The sequence below is a fragment of a genome, unplaced genomic scaffold (genome assembly GCF_019419815.1).
Source record: "Pyrus x bretschneideri cultivar Hongxiangsu unplaced genomic scaffold, Pyrus_bretschneideri_v1 Contig28, whole genome shotgun sequence".
In the NCBI taxonomy this organism is placed as follows: Eukaryota; Viridiplantae; Streptophyta; class Magnoliopsida; order Rosales; family Rosaceae; genus Pyrus; species Pyrus x bretschneideri.
The window spans coordinates 2529197-2545285 of NW_025999590.1; the positions used below are offsets into that span (position 1 = coordinate 2529197).

At 38.5% G+C, this 16089-nt stretch overlaps 1 protein-coding gene across 1 annotated transcript; it reads right to left on the bottom strand.

Annotated features, from left to right (window-relative positions):
* Positions 1 to 1499: 1499 nt before the first annotated feature.
* Positions 1500 to 12699, bottom strand: LOC103949652 (pentatricopeptide repeat-containing protein At4g33170-like). Its single transcript, XM_048588144.1, is given in 8 exon segments — positions 1500 to 3117; positions 3120 to 5621; positions 8521 to 8821; positions 9335 to 9459; positions 9959 to 10029; positions 10129 to 10576; positions 10831 to 11681; positions 12335 to 12699. Coding segments are annotated over 7 exon segments (4428 nt in total). The 5' UTR covers positions 11605 to 11681; positions 12335 to 12699; the 3' UTR covers positions 1500 to 2910.
* Positions 12700 to 16089: the final 3390 nt, after the last annotated feature.

Sequence of the window (16089 nt, forward strand, 5' to 3'; positions counted from 1 at the left end):
TTGACACTGACACGTCGCACGAGGAATTGTTATGACCGTGACCGCTTTCCAGTGCGGGCCAGCACAGGATTCGGGAAGAAAATCGGGGAATCAAAAAAAAAAAAAAACCCTTTTTATTTCTGGTACCGTTGTTAATTTTTGTTTTTTGATTTTGTTCAATTCATCTGATTTATTGTTAAAAGTTAAAAAAAAATACGTGAAAAATAAAAAAATAATGTGTGAATAATACACTCCAAAAAGAAAAAGGAGTTTCCCTCAAAGAGTAGGAAGAAAACAAAAAAAATAAGGAAGTTTTAACGAAACATTCCGAGTACTGTTTACTTTTCATGAAAATCCACATTTTTATCTTTTCTTGTACTATTCAGTACACATTTATTTGTCCTTTTTCATTAAAACTTTTTTTTTAAACTTTTCGTTAATTTTCCTAATAATAAAAGAACTTGTGTGAGCAAAGGAAGGAGGATTGCCTTTTTATTTTTAATTATTTTCTATTTAAATAGTTACGATTAAACCACGTTAACATTTTACGTTAAATTCTTTATAGAAGAGAAAGACAAAGGAAAAAATGTGAGAGGAGAAGGGAGAAAATGAAGAGGAAATAACCCGGCTCCGCCTAGAAGGGTATGCAAATTATCACTCAAAAAATTTACTATTACTGTGAATAACACTAGAAGAAGAAGAAGAATTTATAATTCACCAAAACACAAAGGAATTTACTAATTACCAACGGATAACATTTCCTTTAGTTTTAGGTGGGAAAATGATTCTTCGTCCTTATTGATGTGTTATTATTTTACTATAGAACAATTTCGTATTCTATAGTGATTATCTTAAGAATAATTTATTTGATTTGAAGACGGTTTATTTGTTTATATAAATCAAATGAATTTACAGTTTTATTGAAATATCAACACGGAAATCATGCAACGTAAAACTTGCTTTTTAAGTGTTCTTTTATTTTTTAGATTTAATTAGTTTATCAAGCCCTTGACGGCCGGAGAACATGGTCGAAGATAAGATATTAAGTTGTTGGTGACTTTTTTCTCTCAACTTTTGTGGAATCATATTTACAGAGAACTTTTTGGCAGATACAGTCACTAGCATTGGTTTTAGTTTTAGTAATGTTCATATTTGGGATGGGACATTGGCTTCTGTGGCGAGAAAAGCTTTCTTGTTTGAGTGAGAGTCTTCTTCGGATTCTCTTTACGAGGATTCCGAAAATTCATAAATCGTGTCCTTTCATTATACATTGTGCAATCAAAAATCATTTTAATTTTTTTATTTAAAATTGAATACAAATAGTACCTAACAAAAACTAGTTGCACGATATACGATGTACAAACACGATTTATGAATCCCCTAGATCCTCCCAAAAAGGATCCAGAGAGAATCATCGTTCTTCTTAATTGTGTTAGAATTGGTTGTGATCACGGTAGCACTATCTACTGCTTTTTGGTTTCTTAGAGCAAAAAAAAAAAAATAATAATAATAATACTGTATGGGTAAAGTCTTATAACATTTTTTTCTCAAAATTCTGTGCGCGCTAATGAAGCTTAATTCACTATAAATTCTTTGACTAAACACTCTTAACAAATTATTTCAACACGCTATTTTTTTATGTTAAAACAAATTAAGTAAAAACAATGAACCATATAACTCTCACCTCTTCCATTTTTCCATCAGTCATTGAAGTTAAAAGGGGATGAAGCCTTCCAGACATCAAAATGTTGCTAATGAGGTGGTTCTTACATAAGCCCCTGAGTTGATAAACAAGATGCCAGACTCAAATGTTTGCCTTGCCTGTTAAGTGCAGATATGGGGATTTCCCTAAAACCCTCTAAAAATCTTGAACTTTGCCATCTGACTGTCGTTCCACATTACGTATCCGAACATCATTGCATTCCAAGATGCCAGATTGAACTTAAGTTTATTTCCGACAAGGACTTCGTCCTCCATGTTTCAACTTCTGGAATAAAAACATCCATAAGAGCCGTCGAAACAAAACTGTCAGCAACAATATCGGATTTTATATCATGAACATGAATCTGTTTGCTGGCTGACAGCCCTTCTTCTTGAAGCGAGGAGCAAGCCATAAAACACTTGCGACAGTCAATTGATCGGGTTTCAAACCATCATGTAATAACCTGTAAATAAGTTTACCGCTTCCTTCCTAAACCACTTTGCGCACAACATGATATCATGGAGTTCACCGAAATTAGGTCCACTTCTTTCACGCGATTGAACACTTTTTTCGATGAATAAGCAGCAGGAGTGTTTGAATACACTATAGCAGCCCAATTTTCACCAGCTTTAACATACTCGGACAATGTCTTGTTCCAAGAATATATGTCCGAAGACTCCGACTTTGTACCATACAGAAACAATTTCTTCGCGTATGCTTGAACCTGCCCCATATGCCTCTTGCATCTATAAGAATCAACTTAGTCAATCCCACAGAGAACAGAACGCACACTAACATCATCAAGACGCAATCCACTCCGATGAACTGCAGAGAAGAAAGAAAGTCCTTCCTCAATACCCGTGTCCACATATGCCTTGAGCATTGTATTCCATAACACAACATCCCTTTCCATCATCCCATCAACAACACACGAGCGGCCTTAATTCGTCCAAATTTAGAATATATATTCACAAGAGCACCAGAAACAAGCTCATTCCAAATCGGTCAGTAGAATCCCTAAATCTAGCAATGTTGCCAATGAAGCACCATAAGCAAAAACCGAAGGTAGAAGATGGGGTTACCCAAAAGTGATTCGCCACGAAATCCATCTGTTCATAAAATCTGGGTCGGTTAGCAGGCAGCTGCACTGAAAGACCCCCATGAAACAATCTCTCTGTGATAAACCTTCGATATGTATTTGACTGCATTATGGCAATCTTCACAAACTCTTAAGGTTTTTTATCACCCAAATGGTAGCAGACGGAGGAGTGCTTATGAGTCCATAAGCTATTGCTAGCTTCTGACCGTGGTAGTACAGAGAATGCTGCAGCTGCGTAGATGTTGGATAAAAGCACGTAAGCAGACGAGTAAGATGGCTCCACAGCCAGGAGCTGTGCTGCTACCCGTTTTCCAGTTTCGGTTTCCCCTTTGACTCTACGAGCATAACTCTACAAGCACATAGAAGGGCTCTATACATTGAAGCAGAAGCTTCAAAGGGCATTGATGCTATCAGTTTTTCTGCCTCTTGGACTAGACCTGCGCGGCCAAGGGCATCAACTAGGCAAAAGTAGTGCTCCATCTCAGGTTCAATGCCGTAATCTTTCTGCATTTTAGAAAAATACTCAAATGCTTCGGATACTAAACCAGAATGGCTGCAAGCGGAAAGGACTCCAATGAAAGTAACTCTATCAGGCTCTATGTTCTTTGTTTTCATGACTCTGAAAAGGCTTAGTGCTTCTTCAGCATTTCCATGCTGAGCTAAACCGACCAACATGGCATTCCACAGGGCGACATTCCTAACATCCATCTTCCTGAATAAATGATAAGCATCTTCTATGTTGCCGCACTTGGCATACATGTCAACAAGTGACGTCGCGACAAAAGGGTCTGAGGAAAAATCCAACTTTATCACATCAGCGTGTATCTGTTTCCCTGGTGCTAATGCTGTCAGACAAGAGCTGGCTTTGACAAGGGTGGCAAAGGTATATTCATCGGGCTCGACTCCTAACTGCCTCATCCGATGGTATATATAAAGAGAGCGCCCTTCATCTCCATTTTCTACACATCCTGAGATCATAGTTGTCCATGCAACACCATCGGGTGCAGGGATGTCGTTGAACAATGTGTGTGCACTCCCCATGTCACCACATTTGATATACATCTCCAGAATTCCACTGTTAACACATAAATCCGAAACAAACCCTGTTTTTATGGCATGAGCATGAATTTGCTTTCCTGGTCCTGATCCCAAAGCTACCAGGCTACTAGCAGCCTTAGCCGCAGTTGTTAAAGATATCGCATCGGTGCTGTGTCCACCTTCGTGCATTATTCTCATAAGTTCCAATGCCTTATGACTGTCGTTACACATTATGTATCCGAACATCATTGCATTCCAAGATGCCAGATTGAATTCAAGTTCATTTCCAAGAAGGACCTCTGCGTCCTCCATGTTTCCACTTCTAGAATAAACATCAATAAGAGCCGTCGAAACAAAACTGTCAGCAACAATACCGGATTTTATAACATGAACATGAATCTGTTTGCTGGCTGACAACCCTTCTTCAAGGGAGGAGCAAGCCCTTAGAATGCTTGCAATAGTAAATTGATCCGGTCTCAAACCATCATGTAATAAGCCTATAAATAAGTTTATGGCTTCCTCTCCTAAACCACTTTGCGCACAACATGATATCATTGAGTTCAATGAAATTAAGTCCACTTCTTTCATGCGATTGAACACTTTTCTTGAAGAATAAGCAGAACGAGCCCTTGAATACATGTTGATAAGGCTATTTGCAACAGACACAACAGAATCAAAACGTGATTTCAAAGCAAGACCATGAATCTGTTTCCCCAACTCCAAATCATTTACACTGGCAACCGTAGACAGAATAACAACTAATGTCACCGTGTCAAACTCTACTTTTGATCGTACCATGTTTCTAAAGCAGTCTATAGCAGCCCAATTTTCACCAGCTTTAACATACTCGGACAATGTCTTGTTCCAAGAATATAGGTCCAAACACTCCGACTTTGTATCATACAAAAACAATTTTGTTGCGTATGCTTGAACCTGCTCCATGTGCCTCTTGCATTCATAAGAATCAACTTTGTCAATCCAACTGAGAACAGAACGCACACTAACATCATCGGGATGCAATCCACTCCGATGAAACGCAGAGAAGAAAGAAAGTCCTTCTTCCTCAAGACCCGTTTCCACATATGCCTTGAGCATTGTATTCCACAACACAACATCCCTTTCCATCATCCCATCAAACAACACACGAGCGGCCTTAATTCGTCTGAATTTAGAATATATATTCACAAGAGCACCAGAAACAAGCTCATTCCACTCCAATCCAATCTTAACAGCATACCCATGAACCGCCTCGGAAACCCATAGGTGCCCTGATATCAAACACATCTTCAAAACCGGCGCCAAAGTGAGCCGACTAGTAAAAACAACCGACTCACGAAGACGCCGGAAAAGGCTAAGACCCTCTTGAACATTCTCAACATCAGAGCCCGCAGCATGCGCATAGGCCGCTAGAATGGAGTTCCATGTGACAAGGCCTCGGCCGCGCTTTTTATCAAACAGGCGGCGTGCGGATAAAAGCGATCCGCATTTGGAATACATGGCGATGAGGTTGTTGGTCAAAAAATGATCCGGGCCATCGCCGGAGGTTACGATCAGCGCGTGCACACGCTTTCCGAGCTGCAAGTCTGCGGCGGCGACAGCGGCGCGGAGGATGGAGAACCATTGAGAGGAGGAGGAAGAAGAAGATGGGGATATGCGGGTAGAGTGAGAGAGGGCAGAAGATAGAGAAGAGAAGGTGAAGAGAGATGGAAGCGATTGTGGGTGTGGAGAATTGGGTGGAGAATTGGTGAGGAGGGAAGTGGATTTGGGGCGGAAGTGGTGGTGCAACCGCATTATTGTTTCTTGCTTGCATCATTTGACTTTCCCTCCAACACTCAAGATTCTGGTGTTTGTAGATTTTTTTTTTTTCTTCTAAGATTATGTTGTTTGTACTTTTGTGGTTTGGAAGACATGAACGGAGGAGGCTTTCAAAGATGAGAAGCACTTCTTCCCGCCTAACGATAGATAACCGTGGTTTGCCATCAATTATCTTAAAAAAAAATGTGTGATAAGAATTTTTACCACCTGCAAAAGTAAAGATAAAAATATTTAAAGATATTTGCAAGAGTACAAGGTAGTTGTAGTATAGTAACTCAAGTAATGTCATTTCCGCATAGATTGAATGAATAATTTATGTAATTATAAAATCTTAATTAATTATTTGAAAAGAAAGTTTGGAAAAAGGTAATTTTTTGACCTAAAATATTAAAAACGAATTTTAATTAAAAATAATTAAACAAATTGGCAAAGTAAATAAAACAAAAGAAAATAGTTTTAAAATAAATTTGAGCACTAGGGTTCCGTCGTCATCTAAACAATCATACACAATTATTCCAATTACTTATGAATTATCCATACATATTTTGAAGGTTAGGGTGTCCTAAAGTATGCCCTACTTGGAACCTCCAACATAGAACGTATATCTAACATGCAACTCGTCTGTGGTGTCCAGATTGAATGTGAACATACAAAACTCATTAAGTTTTGTAAATTCCTTTTGAAAAACCATATAACCCTTGCAACATGTCGTTCATCCTAAGAAGTTACACATAGTAACCACAAAAAGCCTTAGTCAATTTTAAGGACAGCTTTCCGCCAAAATTACATCAAATTACTTTTCTAAATATCCTAATGGTGGCCAATCATCAAGACAATTAGATAGTTTTAACACAGTGATTAATAATTCAAAACCTGCATGCATAATATCATAAGCAAATTGAAAAAAACTACATATTCTTGCTAAGACTCGTGGCTTCGCCCTAGCAAATGAAATTATACGAACAATCATAAAACAAAATATTATTAAGAACAAGGATAGAAAACACCTTGAAAATAAACTTGAATTGTCAAAAGCTCTCTAGGTAGTGCGTGCGTTCTCCTCCTAATCCTACCTAGAGAAGGTCTTCGAAAAACTAGGAAACATAAAAACTTAGAGAAACTAGGAAACATAATCCTAATCAAATATGGGAAATCTGCCAAGCCACAAATCAGCCACGTATTTGGACTTTCAAGGCTCCGAACACATGCCCAAAATGGTTAGAATTAAAGCTTGAGATGTCCTGAACAAATTGCAGAAAGCCTCAAACCCAAAAGACATCATCTTGGATGCCAAAAAACCCAAATAAGCCCAAAACGTCAATTTGACAGTAATGCACGCTGCTCCTTTATTTCATCGCCATAAATAAACCGCTTGGTAGAAAATTATGAAACTTTGATACAAATAGGTTGAGAGACACACGAACATCCTCCAATTGGAATCACTCAAAAATTCATCTGTTTGATCACTTTTTTGCTCCAGAGAAAGTCGAATGTCCTACATTAAAAAATATCAAAATTCTACAAAAATAACCAATCAACTATAATTAAGAATAGGGTAAAATATATGGTATAATATGGACTTATAAGCATTGTAAATGGCCCATATCAGTTAAGGGTAGACTAGGTGAGTTTGAGGTCTCTTAAACATTTATTTCAAGGATATATGCACAAATAAAATCAGTTACAAACTTTTTTATTTTAATGAGACGGTGTATATTGTAAACTTCTCTAATCTTTGGACGGAGGCATCAGACTTAAATATACAGGAGCGAACACACAACAGATGACCAACTGAGCTTAACCCTTATACTAATTATAAACGTGTAATAAACAAAATAAGACTCAAAGACCACTAAACAGACGATAAAGGAGCACTAAATCATAATTTTTTTTGTGATTCTTTGAATTCCAACTTGTATTCAATCAGGATTTTTAAATAATTTATTAAAATCCTAAAAAATCCAAGTATATTCAATTAGGATTATGAAGAAGTTTAGAACATTCTGAGAGTATTCCATTACAAATTTGTTTTAACGAATTTTAAAAAGTTAAGGAGTTTGAGAGAATTCGAGAGATTTCGTAAGGTATTTTAAGCATTCACAAACCTCACCTCTTCCCTTGAGATTTCAAGAGAATTAGATCAAAATTTTACATAGAATATCTAAAAATCAATTAAACTCCATCAAAATTCATGAATTTATAAATCAATTATTATCTGTCAAAATCTCAATTGAACACACCCGTCTAAAACAAGAGTGCTTTGGTTATTTATAAACGTGGTACAAATTGCCCATGATCAGACCTAACCGTGAAACGGATGTGAATATTTGGTATAATATTAAATCATCCCTTCCTTGTTAAGATTTCCACACTTGTTGAAGCCGGACTCCGGTAAGCCGGGAAGAGAACCGGAAACGGGAAGGTAAAAACCACTCCAGGTCGCCGGCGAAACATAAAGTTCCGGCTAAATGGTACAGGGTATAATTGGCAAGGTGAATTGTTCTATCATGTAATTCAATTCTATCAGTTACATCTGGGAATCAAAAAGGAATTTGACAAAGAAATAAAATTTTAAGATACAAAAAAAGGCAAAAGATGCAAGGCACCTGCTAATGTAGGATCCTTTTCGGCTACTGAAAACGTAATCCCTCGGTCAACTGCTCCAACTTAATGATACACTTCTCTTTTTTTTCGTTTTGTCGGTCTTTTTCCCTCTAACTTTCCGATCCTTCTCTTCGTGTTTTTCTTTCCTTTCGTTTTTCAGACTTGGACTAAACTTGTTTTCTTCCCATATACAGATACAAGATTCGCTACGATGACTATGGCTTCGCGGACTGTGCTGTGTTAAAAACATCCTATATCTCAAACACGTCATCTTCGTGGCTCAGTATAACAGAACTCGGAGCAGCCCTGGCTGTGGTTCAGTGTAGTCAAGGGCTTCTTCTTCGAGTAGGTATTGCTGTACAGCAATTGGGAGCCTAGCTGGAGTGCGGGAACCCCTGGTGTGGTGGCCCGTTCCAACACATATATAAACCAGAAGACCAGGCTCTCCTGCTCTGGCAGCATTCCTCAACACGCTCAGCTCGTGCTTCAGGACATGAAGGGCTTCACTTACGTGCAGCCCATGCAGGTCTATCATCCTCTCTTGTGATCTCCCATTGCCCTGCATCTCCGGAGAAACTGGGTTCCTGTATTTTCAGAAAACAGTACACAACAGCAGAAAACGCAACCAATTAACTTTATCAATAAAACAAGAAAAACATCAAAACTAAGGTCATCGAGGGTGAATCAAAAAATTAGTCGACTGCATTAAGTATGTTGTCCAACTCATGCTCTGCATGATCAAGTCGTTAAGTATGTTGTCCAACTCATGCTCTGCATGATCAAGTCGCACTCTAGCAATGCTTATATAGAAGCATTCTCGGATCAAAATAACAAGAAGTTCAGGAGGTGGTCATAAGTCAACCAGAATATTCGTATATTCCCTCAAAGATAAATGGATTTCCGGTAGACAGAGAAGAGGAGGTGTTTAAAATTTTAGCCTAATCCAAACGACTTAACTAAGAAATGAAAAGATTCCAAAATACAGGCATCAAGCCATCACAAATGCACATAAGTATAGACAGTATGGTAAAACAAAATTCTATAAATACTCGGGCATCCTTGCCCAGAGGAAGCACAAACAGTGGGGGACAACAAACCTCTGACGATATATAGACTCTTGAGCTTTTCCATGAGCTTCTTTCATATGCATGTTGTGCAGCTGTCCTTTAACGCTCAGCTCCTTCGCTAGAGCCTTGTTTCCAACAAGGTACGCTTGCCGTGCCTGTTTTTTAATAGAAACAGTCAGGGTAAAATTGGTTTCATAGCAACATTAGCTGCAAAGTTAGTAGAGGGGATTGGAGTGAACCCACAAATCATTATGTGGCTCAACATTCGGCACACATGGTAGAAAGGAAAAAAATGAAACTGCAGTGGCATGCCAGTATGACAATATGATATGGGAAAAACACTCCTACTAATACCTATTGGCTAAATTCACAATTGTTTCAAACCCATGGAAGGTGAACACCCGCCATGTGCTGCTGCAGTTTGTTTCTTGGCCATGTATTTAATTTTCAATGTTGACATCTTAGCCAAAGAGAATTGGTGTTCAACTCACCAGAGAAAATCATGATTGAAAATTAATATACCAAGATGTCCATATGCTGCACTAACACAATTTTAAGCCAATTTAAGGCTTCACTCTTAACATAAAGCAAGAAGGATGTGGCGGAAAGGGTGCAGAAACAGACCATTTAAGGCTAAGAACATTCAAGACAAACCTGCTCAAAATATGCATTACGTAGGCGTGCATGGTCCCGAGCTTCATCCCGCAGATCAGAATACATATTTGCTGTCATCTCAACAATGTTAAAGCATATATAGATCGAGAAGAATGTCCATAACTAAATAAACATGAACAGAACTAATTTGGTTGACCAAGGGACATTACCAACAGCATCTCCCGTTTCAAGCCAAACAGGGGCAGTTCGAGCTGAACCACGATTCTGCGACCTGTCGCTGTACATGCCTCTTCCATGCCCAGTATTGAAAGTGCTGTTCGAAAGATGGGAACGCCTGCTTGAGCCAATAGTAGCATCAGCAGAACCATTTCTCTCATACTTCCATCCAGAATCCTGGGTCGCCAATTTTCTGACAGCTGAAGCAAAATCTATTGCACCTCTATTAGGAATTGATGAGCTAGACTTGAACAAAAGCATGTTGTCCTTATCAGAAGATCGATAAGGATTGCTTTGCTGGAGATCAGCATCTCCAGCATATTTTGAATGACCATGATGACCATCTGTTGGCGTAAGTGCAGGGAAGTCCATTGAACTAAGATCAGGAGCTGACACGGCCTTTGAGTTCAGATTCTCATTAAAACCACCGTCAACTTGAAGCTGCAAGTCAAAACATATAAATCCCATCATACACCTCAATTCACACACAATGAAAAGGATACATAGAATCTACAGAATTAGCATGAACAATTTGATAATGTTTTCTTTGACTAGATTTTTTGAAAAATACAATATTTAACTTTAAAGAGAAATATTAACTGACAACAATCCAATGTAACATAAGACATGCAAGCTGCCTTGATTGAGGATGGCAAACTTATTTTGTCAATTTGAATTAACAGATGCAAGTATACCTCCAACTGAGTCAACATCTCAATAGTCAGGTTCAAATCACAGCCATTGGCAAAGTAAACTTCAGCAACGCTCTGAGCAGAGAAGCCAGGGAACTGTGCAGCCAAAAACTCAGCAGGGTTAATATCAGCATCTTCCACAACTGCATGCTCACCCATCATATCATTCATGAACCCGTGTCTCGAAAAGCCATCATAAGGAGACCCCTCCTGACCATTGCCAACAAGCTGATTACTATTCAGAATCTGCTTTTCCCAAGGCTTCGGTGACATATGAAGGAAACTGGCCGATGAAAGATCATCCCCGCCAAAGGGAGGTGCAGAAGCTCTTAACTTTTCGGAAAAGCTATTGCCATTAGTATGTGACTCGTTTAATAAGTATCCACTGCCCGTCGAGGCAGGAAACCGTGTTGCTTCAACATCATCGTGTAAGGACAAACCTGCCAAAGAGAGGTTCCCAAGGCCTTGCGACTCATCTTCTCCCATGACCTTGAAGTCAGGGGTAATATCGTCAGGGAGCTGGTGGCGCCAATACTGGTGGGCCTCATCATCGGAATTGTTTGATGTAGAAGATTCTGTTCGATCTAGTACTGCTTTTCCAAATGTTCCAGCGGAAGAAAACTTTGATGCGCCCTGTGCCGTGCTGGTGCTTCCAGATGACGGAGATCTGAGGGAAAAGGGAACAAACTCCGCTGCATTGGGATTCAACGCAGTTGCCTTGTTTGCGGTGCTTAGTTTGGTGTCGTTGGTAAAGGATCCTTTCTTGGACAAGCTCATTATTTACTCAAATGAAAATAACAAAACAGCTTTGAATAAAAACAATAACTTGATTTTCATTAAGCTTCAACCAAACCCTGCAAAACAGTTCATCGAGTGTTATAATTAGTCCATTGACCAAAAACTTCCCCTTGCTGAAAAACCAACTTGCAATTCAACAAGTCCGTCAAAGTCGATGCGACCAGTTATAAAATAATCGAAAACAATAGCAAAACAGGAAGAGAAAATCTACTTATTTTGAAAATTGAATCATACATATATCAATCATTTTCAAATATACGATAAACTTGCAATTATTTGTTCAAAGAAACATGCTTTAACCCCTAAAATTCAAGTTCAAACACTGATTAAAGTAACAAACAACAAAATTAAGCAGAACTAAACGATATAAACCCAAAAAAAAAAAAAAAAAAAATCTCACACATTGATTATATTCAACGCTCAATTAATTAAGACCTGATTTTCCACACTACCATTTTCCACAGAAAAATCTATACAAAAATCATGATTAAAAATAAACAATAATTAATAACACTTATTACTCAAGCAACCAAATCCATAACTACTCAAGCAACCGAATTCGATAGATCTCAACAAATTCAACGTCAACGATTAAAAATAAATAAAAACAAAAAAAACTAATAAAAATTTCAAGAAATGAAATTAATGAAGCTGCAAAATTGAACAGATGAAGCTCAAGATCCGATTGAACGAAGCAGCAAGAATATACCTTTTCGTACCAAATCGAAGGGATCCATCGGCTAAAGATTACACAAACTAAAGAGAAGAAAGACGGAAAATAGAAGATTTGGGGATTTTGTATGGAGTGCTTGGAGAGCTGTGTCTCCAGTATTATCTTCAAGCTTTCAGGACTATCTATCTCTCTCTCTCTCTCTCTCTCTCTCTCTGGTTTCTCTCTCCTCTGCGCGTTTTTGTTTGAAACCCTCCGTGGGCTAGAAAGAAAGAAAAAGGAGGAGAAGGGCTAAATGGAAATACCAGCACCACCACCACAGAAATTTGTAAAAGACAACCCAACCCCCTTCGCCACTCGATTTGACCCCTCCTCTCTCTTTCTCTCTCTACTTTCTCTCTCTATCTCTGCACAACTCACTTATTGCTTTTATTTTAATATTTCTTTGACGTAATCGGGATTCGGGGGAGAGAGGATGAGCACAACTTTTTTAGCTCTATATTTTAGTTTTTCTTCATTTTTTTTTTTCTAATTTTTTTTTTCTTTTTTGTTAGCGTCATATTTTTGTAAAATGGTTAGGACTTTTTTTCCAAAGAATATGAAAATGGATAGGTTTGGCAATTTGTGTTTTGCTTGTTGGGTTCGAGTTGACACGACATAAAAGATCAATACTACATGATTATGAATTGCATCATTAATTTCAGATCGACATAATATACGATTTCAATGTGTTAGATGTTAAAAAGACGGTAAATTCAAGTTCTATTTTAGCGTGTTATACTTGAGTTGGCTCAAAAATAGGTTAATGCGATTATGACTTGAGCATAATTATGACCAACTAAAACCTACGTATTTTTATCGTTTTTCAACTCATTGTCGTGTTGTGTACTAAATAGTCATCCCTAGATTAAGACTTATAATCCAAGGTTTTTTTTTTTAATCAAAATACCATTATTAATTGTCTAAGAACTTGAATTTCAAATCATGTTTTATGATTCAATATAGTTTTAATTGTTGGAATGGTCTTTAAACTAAATAATCAAATGACTAACACACATTTTTAGTCAAAATGATAACCCATAATTAGTGTCTCCCTTTTTATGTCACTAATTACATATGCAGAACACAATAATTTTAAGACTGAGATAAAGTTTTTGTATTAGGTATAAATGTATCATATACATAAGTGAATACCTGTCAAGGATTCTAAGATTTTTTTACTGATAATGTTTTGATAAATGTTGCGCTAAAAGAATTGACTAGCTCATAAAATACTTTAATATTGTAACAATTTGTAACTTTATAATTAATTTTGTGAATTTTTAAAGGAAATTGTTATTAGTACTCCAAAAATCTCATTTGACACTCTCAACTTTTTATAATTAGAAAGAAAAAATACACTTGTGTGACATCCCGTCCTAGAATTATCGGAAACGTACGTGTGAAATTACCATTTTACCCCTGGTTTGTTTTTGTTACGTTTTTGGTTGTTTTGTGTGGTGTTGGCCAAAGTTGGACCACACACACACATACCCTGTCCCTATCCCTCACCCTCTGTCATTTTCTCTCTCTCTCTCTCCCCCGAGTCCTCCATTCCTCTTCTTCTTCAAACAAAAAACGTACGGACACTCACACAACCCCTCAAACCTGGACAGATCGAGGGAACCAAGTACACCATCAAGTTTGTGAGGCTGTGAGGAGTCCAGTGGTACCATTTTCAGGTAAGAACATCAACGTTTTCACGTCGATTTCTTAAACTCCGATTTGAGTACTGTTCATGCAAGATTAATTTAGTGAGTTTTTGGACATTTGAAGCTTATAGTTGTGTTTGTGAGGTTCCCAGGAGCTTGGGAGTGCTTCGTTGGACAAATTTGGACGTCGGGAAAGCTTGGTTCGAAGTTGGCCGAGTTTTGGAGATTTGGACAGGTATAATCTTGTAGTTTTAGGCCTTAAAACTTGTAGGATCGTGTTCTACTAGTTCTAAGGTTGATTTTGGTGCAAGAAACGTGAAAAAAGGTGAAAAAACGAGCGAGAAATTGCGATTTACAGGTTTTCCGGCGACGGCGCCGGCGATGGGGGACTGACCAGAGAAGAAACAGGAATATTCCGTTTAGGTTTAACGGAATATTCCTAACGGCAGTGACGGCGTCAGTTTAGGGTTAACGGAATATTCCGTTGGTTTAACGGAATATTCCTGACGCCGTCACTTGACGCCGTCAGTGTGCATGGCACGTGGCCGCGCGTGGGGGCGCGTGGGGGCGCGTGGGTCCGTGCCTGTTTTGGCGCGTGGGGGCGCGTGAGAGGTCCAAAAATTATTTTAAAAATATGGTTGTGATCCTGAGGTTGTGTAGATCACGTTGGTATATTCATTTGTCCATTTTAAGCAATGTATGAGAAGTTATTTTGAACGGACGGTTATGTGCTTTAAAGTTAACGTTTTTATAGTTAATTCGCATATGGGTGACACGTATCCCGAGGACGAGCGTGCACACTCGAGGCAGGGGGGCTACGACCCTTCCACATACCAGTGAGTGGGCTTTTGTTTTCCGTATATACCTATATACATATAAATTCCCAGAAATTGGTATAAATGCTTCGTTATATGCCATTCTTTTTATATAATTGGTGGTTATGCATGATTAGTGGCATATACGTTTAATTATATATTCAATTATGCATATGTCATATATATATATATATATGTTGGTGCTGTGGAGGCATAGGTAAGTGTCAGGTAAGCGTTATTTAACGATTGCATTAAATAGTGGTTAGAGGTGCTTAAAGAGCTCATAACATGCACCCCCGGTGTTAGTGCTCCCGCCCAGAGTAGGGCACAGTCCTTCACGTGTTGTTCACCTCCCGCACCACACGCTCAGCTTGAATCCAAGTTAGGTGCACAGTCCTGTCGTACAGACCACTACAAGTGGTTCCGACTCGTAGGTGACCCGCGATTATTCGCACAGCCTTCACGTGATCGTAGCACTAGAGCGTTTATATGTTTTACACCCAGGCCTGTCGTACAGACCACTCTAGGTGGTTTCGACTCGTGGGCAGGTTTAGTGATTGAGATTTGAGCTCTAGATTCAGCCGTACAGGTTACTTAGGGGACTCCGGCTGTCAGATGTCATGATATTGATGTGATTTGTACCTGAGCACTTGCATACCATTATGAGGCTTTGACATGGCACATTCTTGAGCATGATTGGCATATCCTTGAGTACAATTGGCATCTCTTTACATACGTATATATGTTTATTTTCTGGGAAGTATACAGGTTTTACGGCGAGGGGTTAGAATGTATTTTATGAAATGGTTTTCAAAGAATTTGTTTTTGCCCACTCACGCTTTTGTTTTGCGCCCCTCCAGGTTCTAATAGCTTAGTGGGTTTGGTGGTTTTCCCAGAGGACGTCCCGGCATTTCTGACAGACACTCACCTATGTAGGGTCACCTTCGGGTGCACTATTGTTGTATCGTTTCTTTTGGACTGTTGTAGGCTGTAGGCTCTGAATTCAGCGACTTACTTACGCTAGCACATACTTTATCACATTATATTTGCTAGTTTTTAAATTATTCGTACTTTTATATTATTTCCTTTAGCTTCCGCACTGTGCACATGGCTACGTCACTTCCGCGTGACGACCAGCATGCCCTGGCCTCGGTTGGGGTGTGTCACTTGTGAGTAGTGTATAATGAGATTTTTAAAGTGTTAATAACAGTTCTCTTTTTCAAATGAAACTAAAATTAACACGAACTCCAAACATAAAATGCAAAATGAAATTGACCCTAATTTCTAA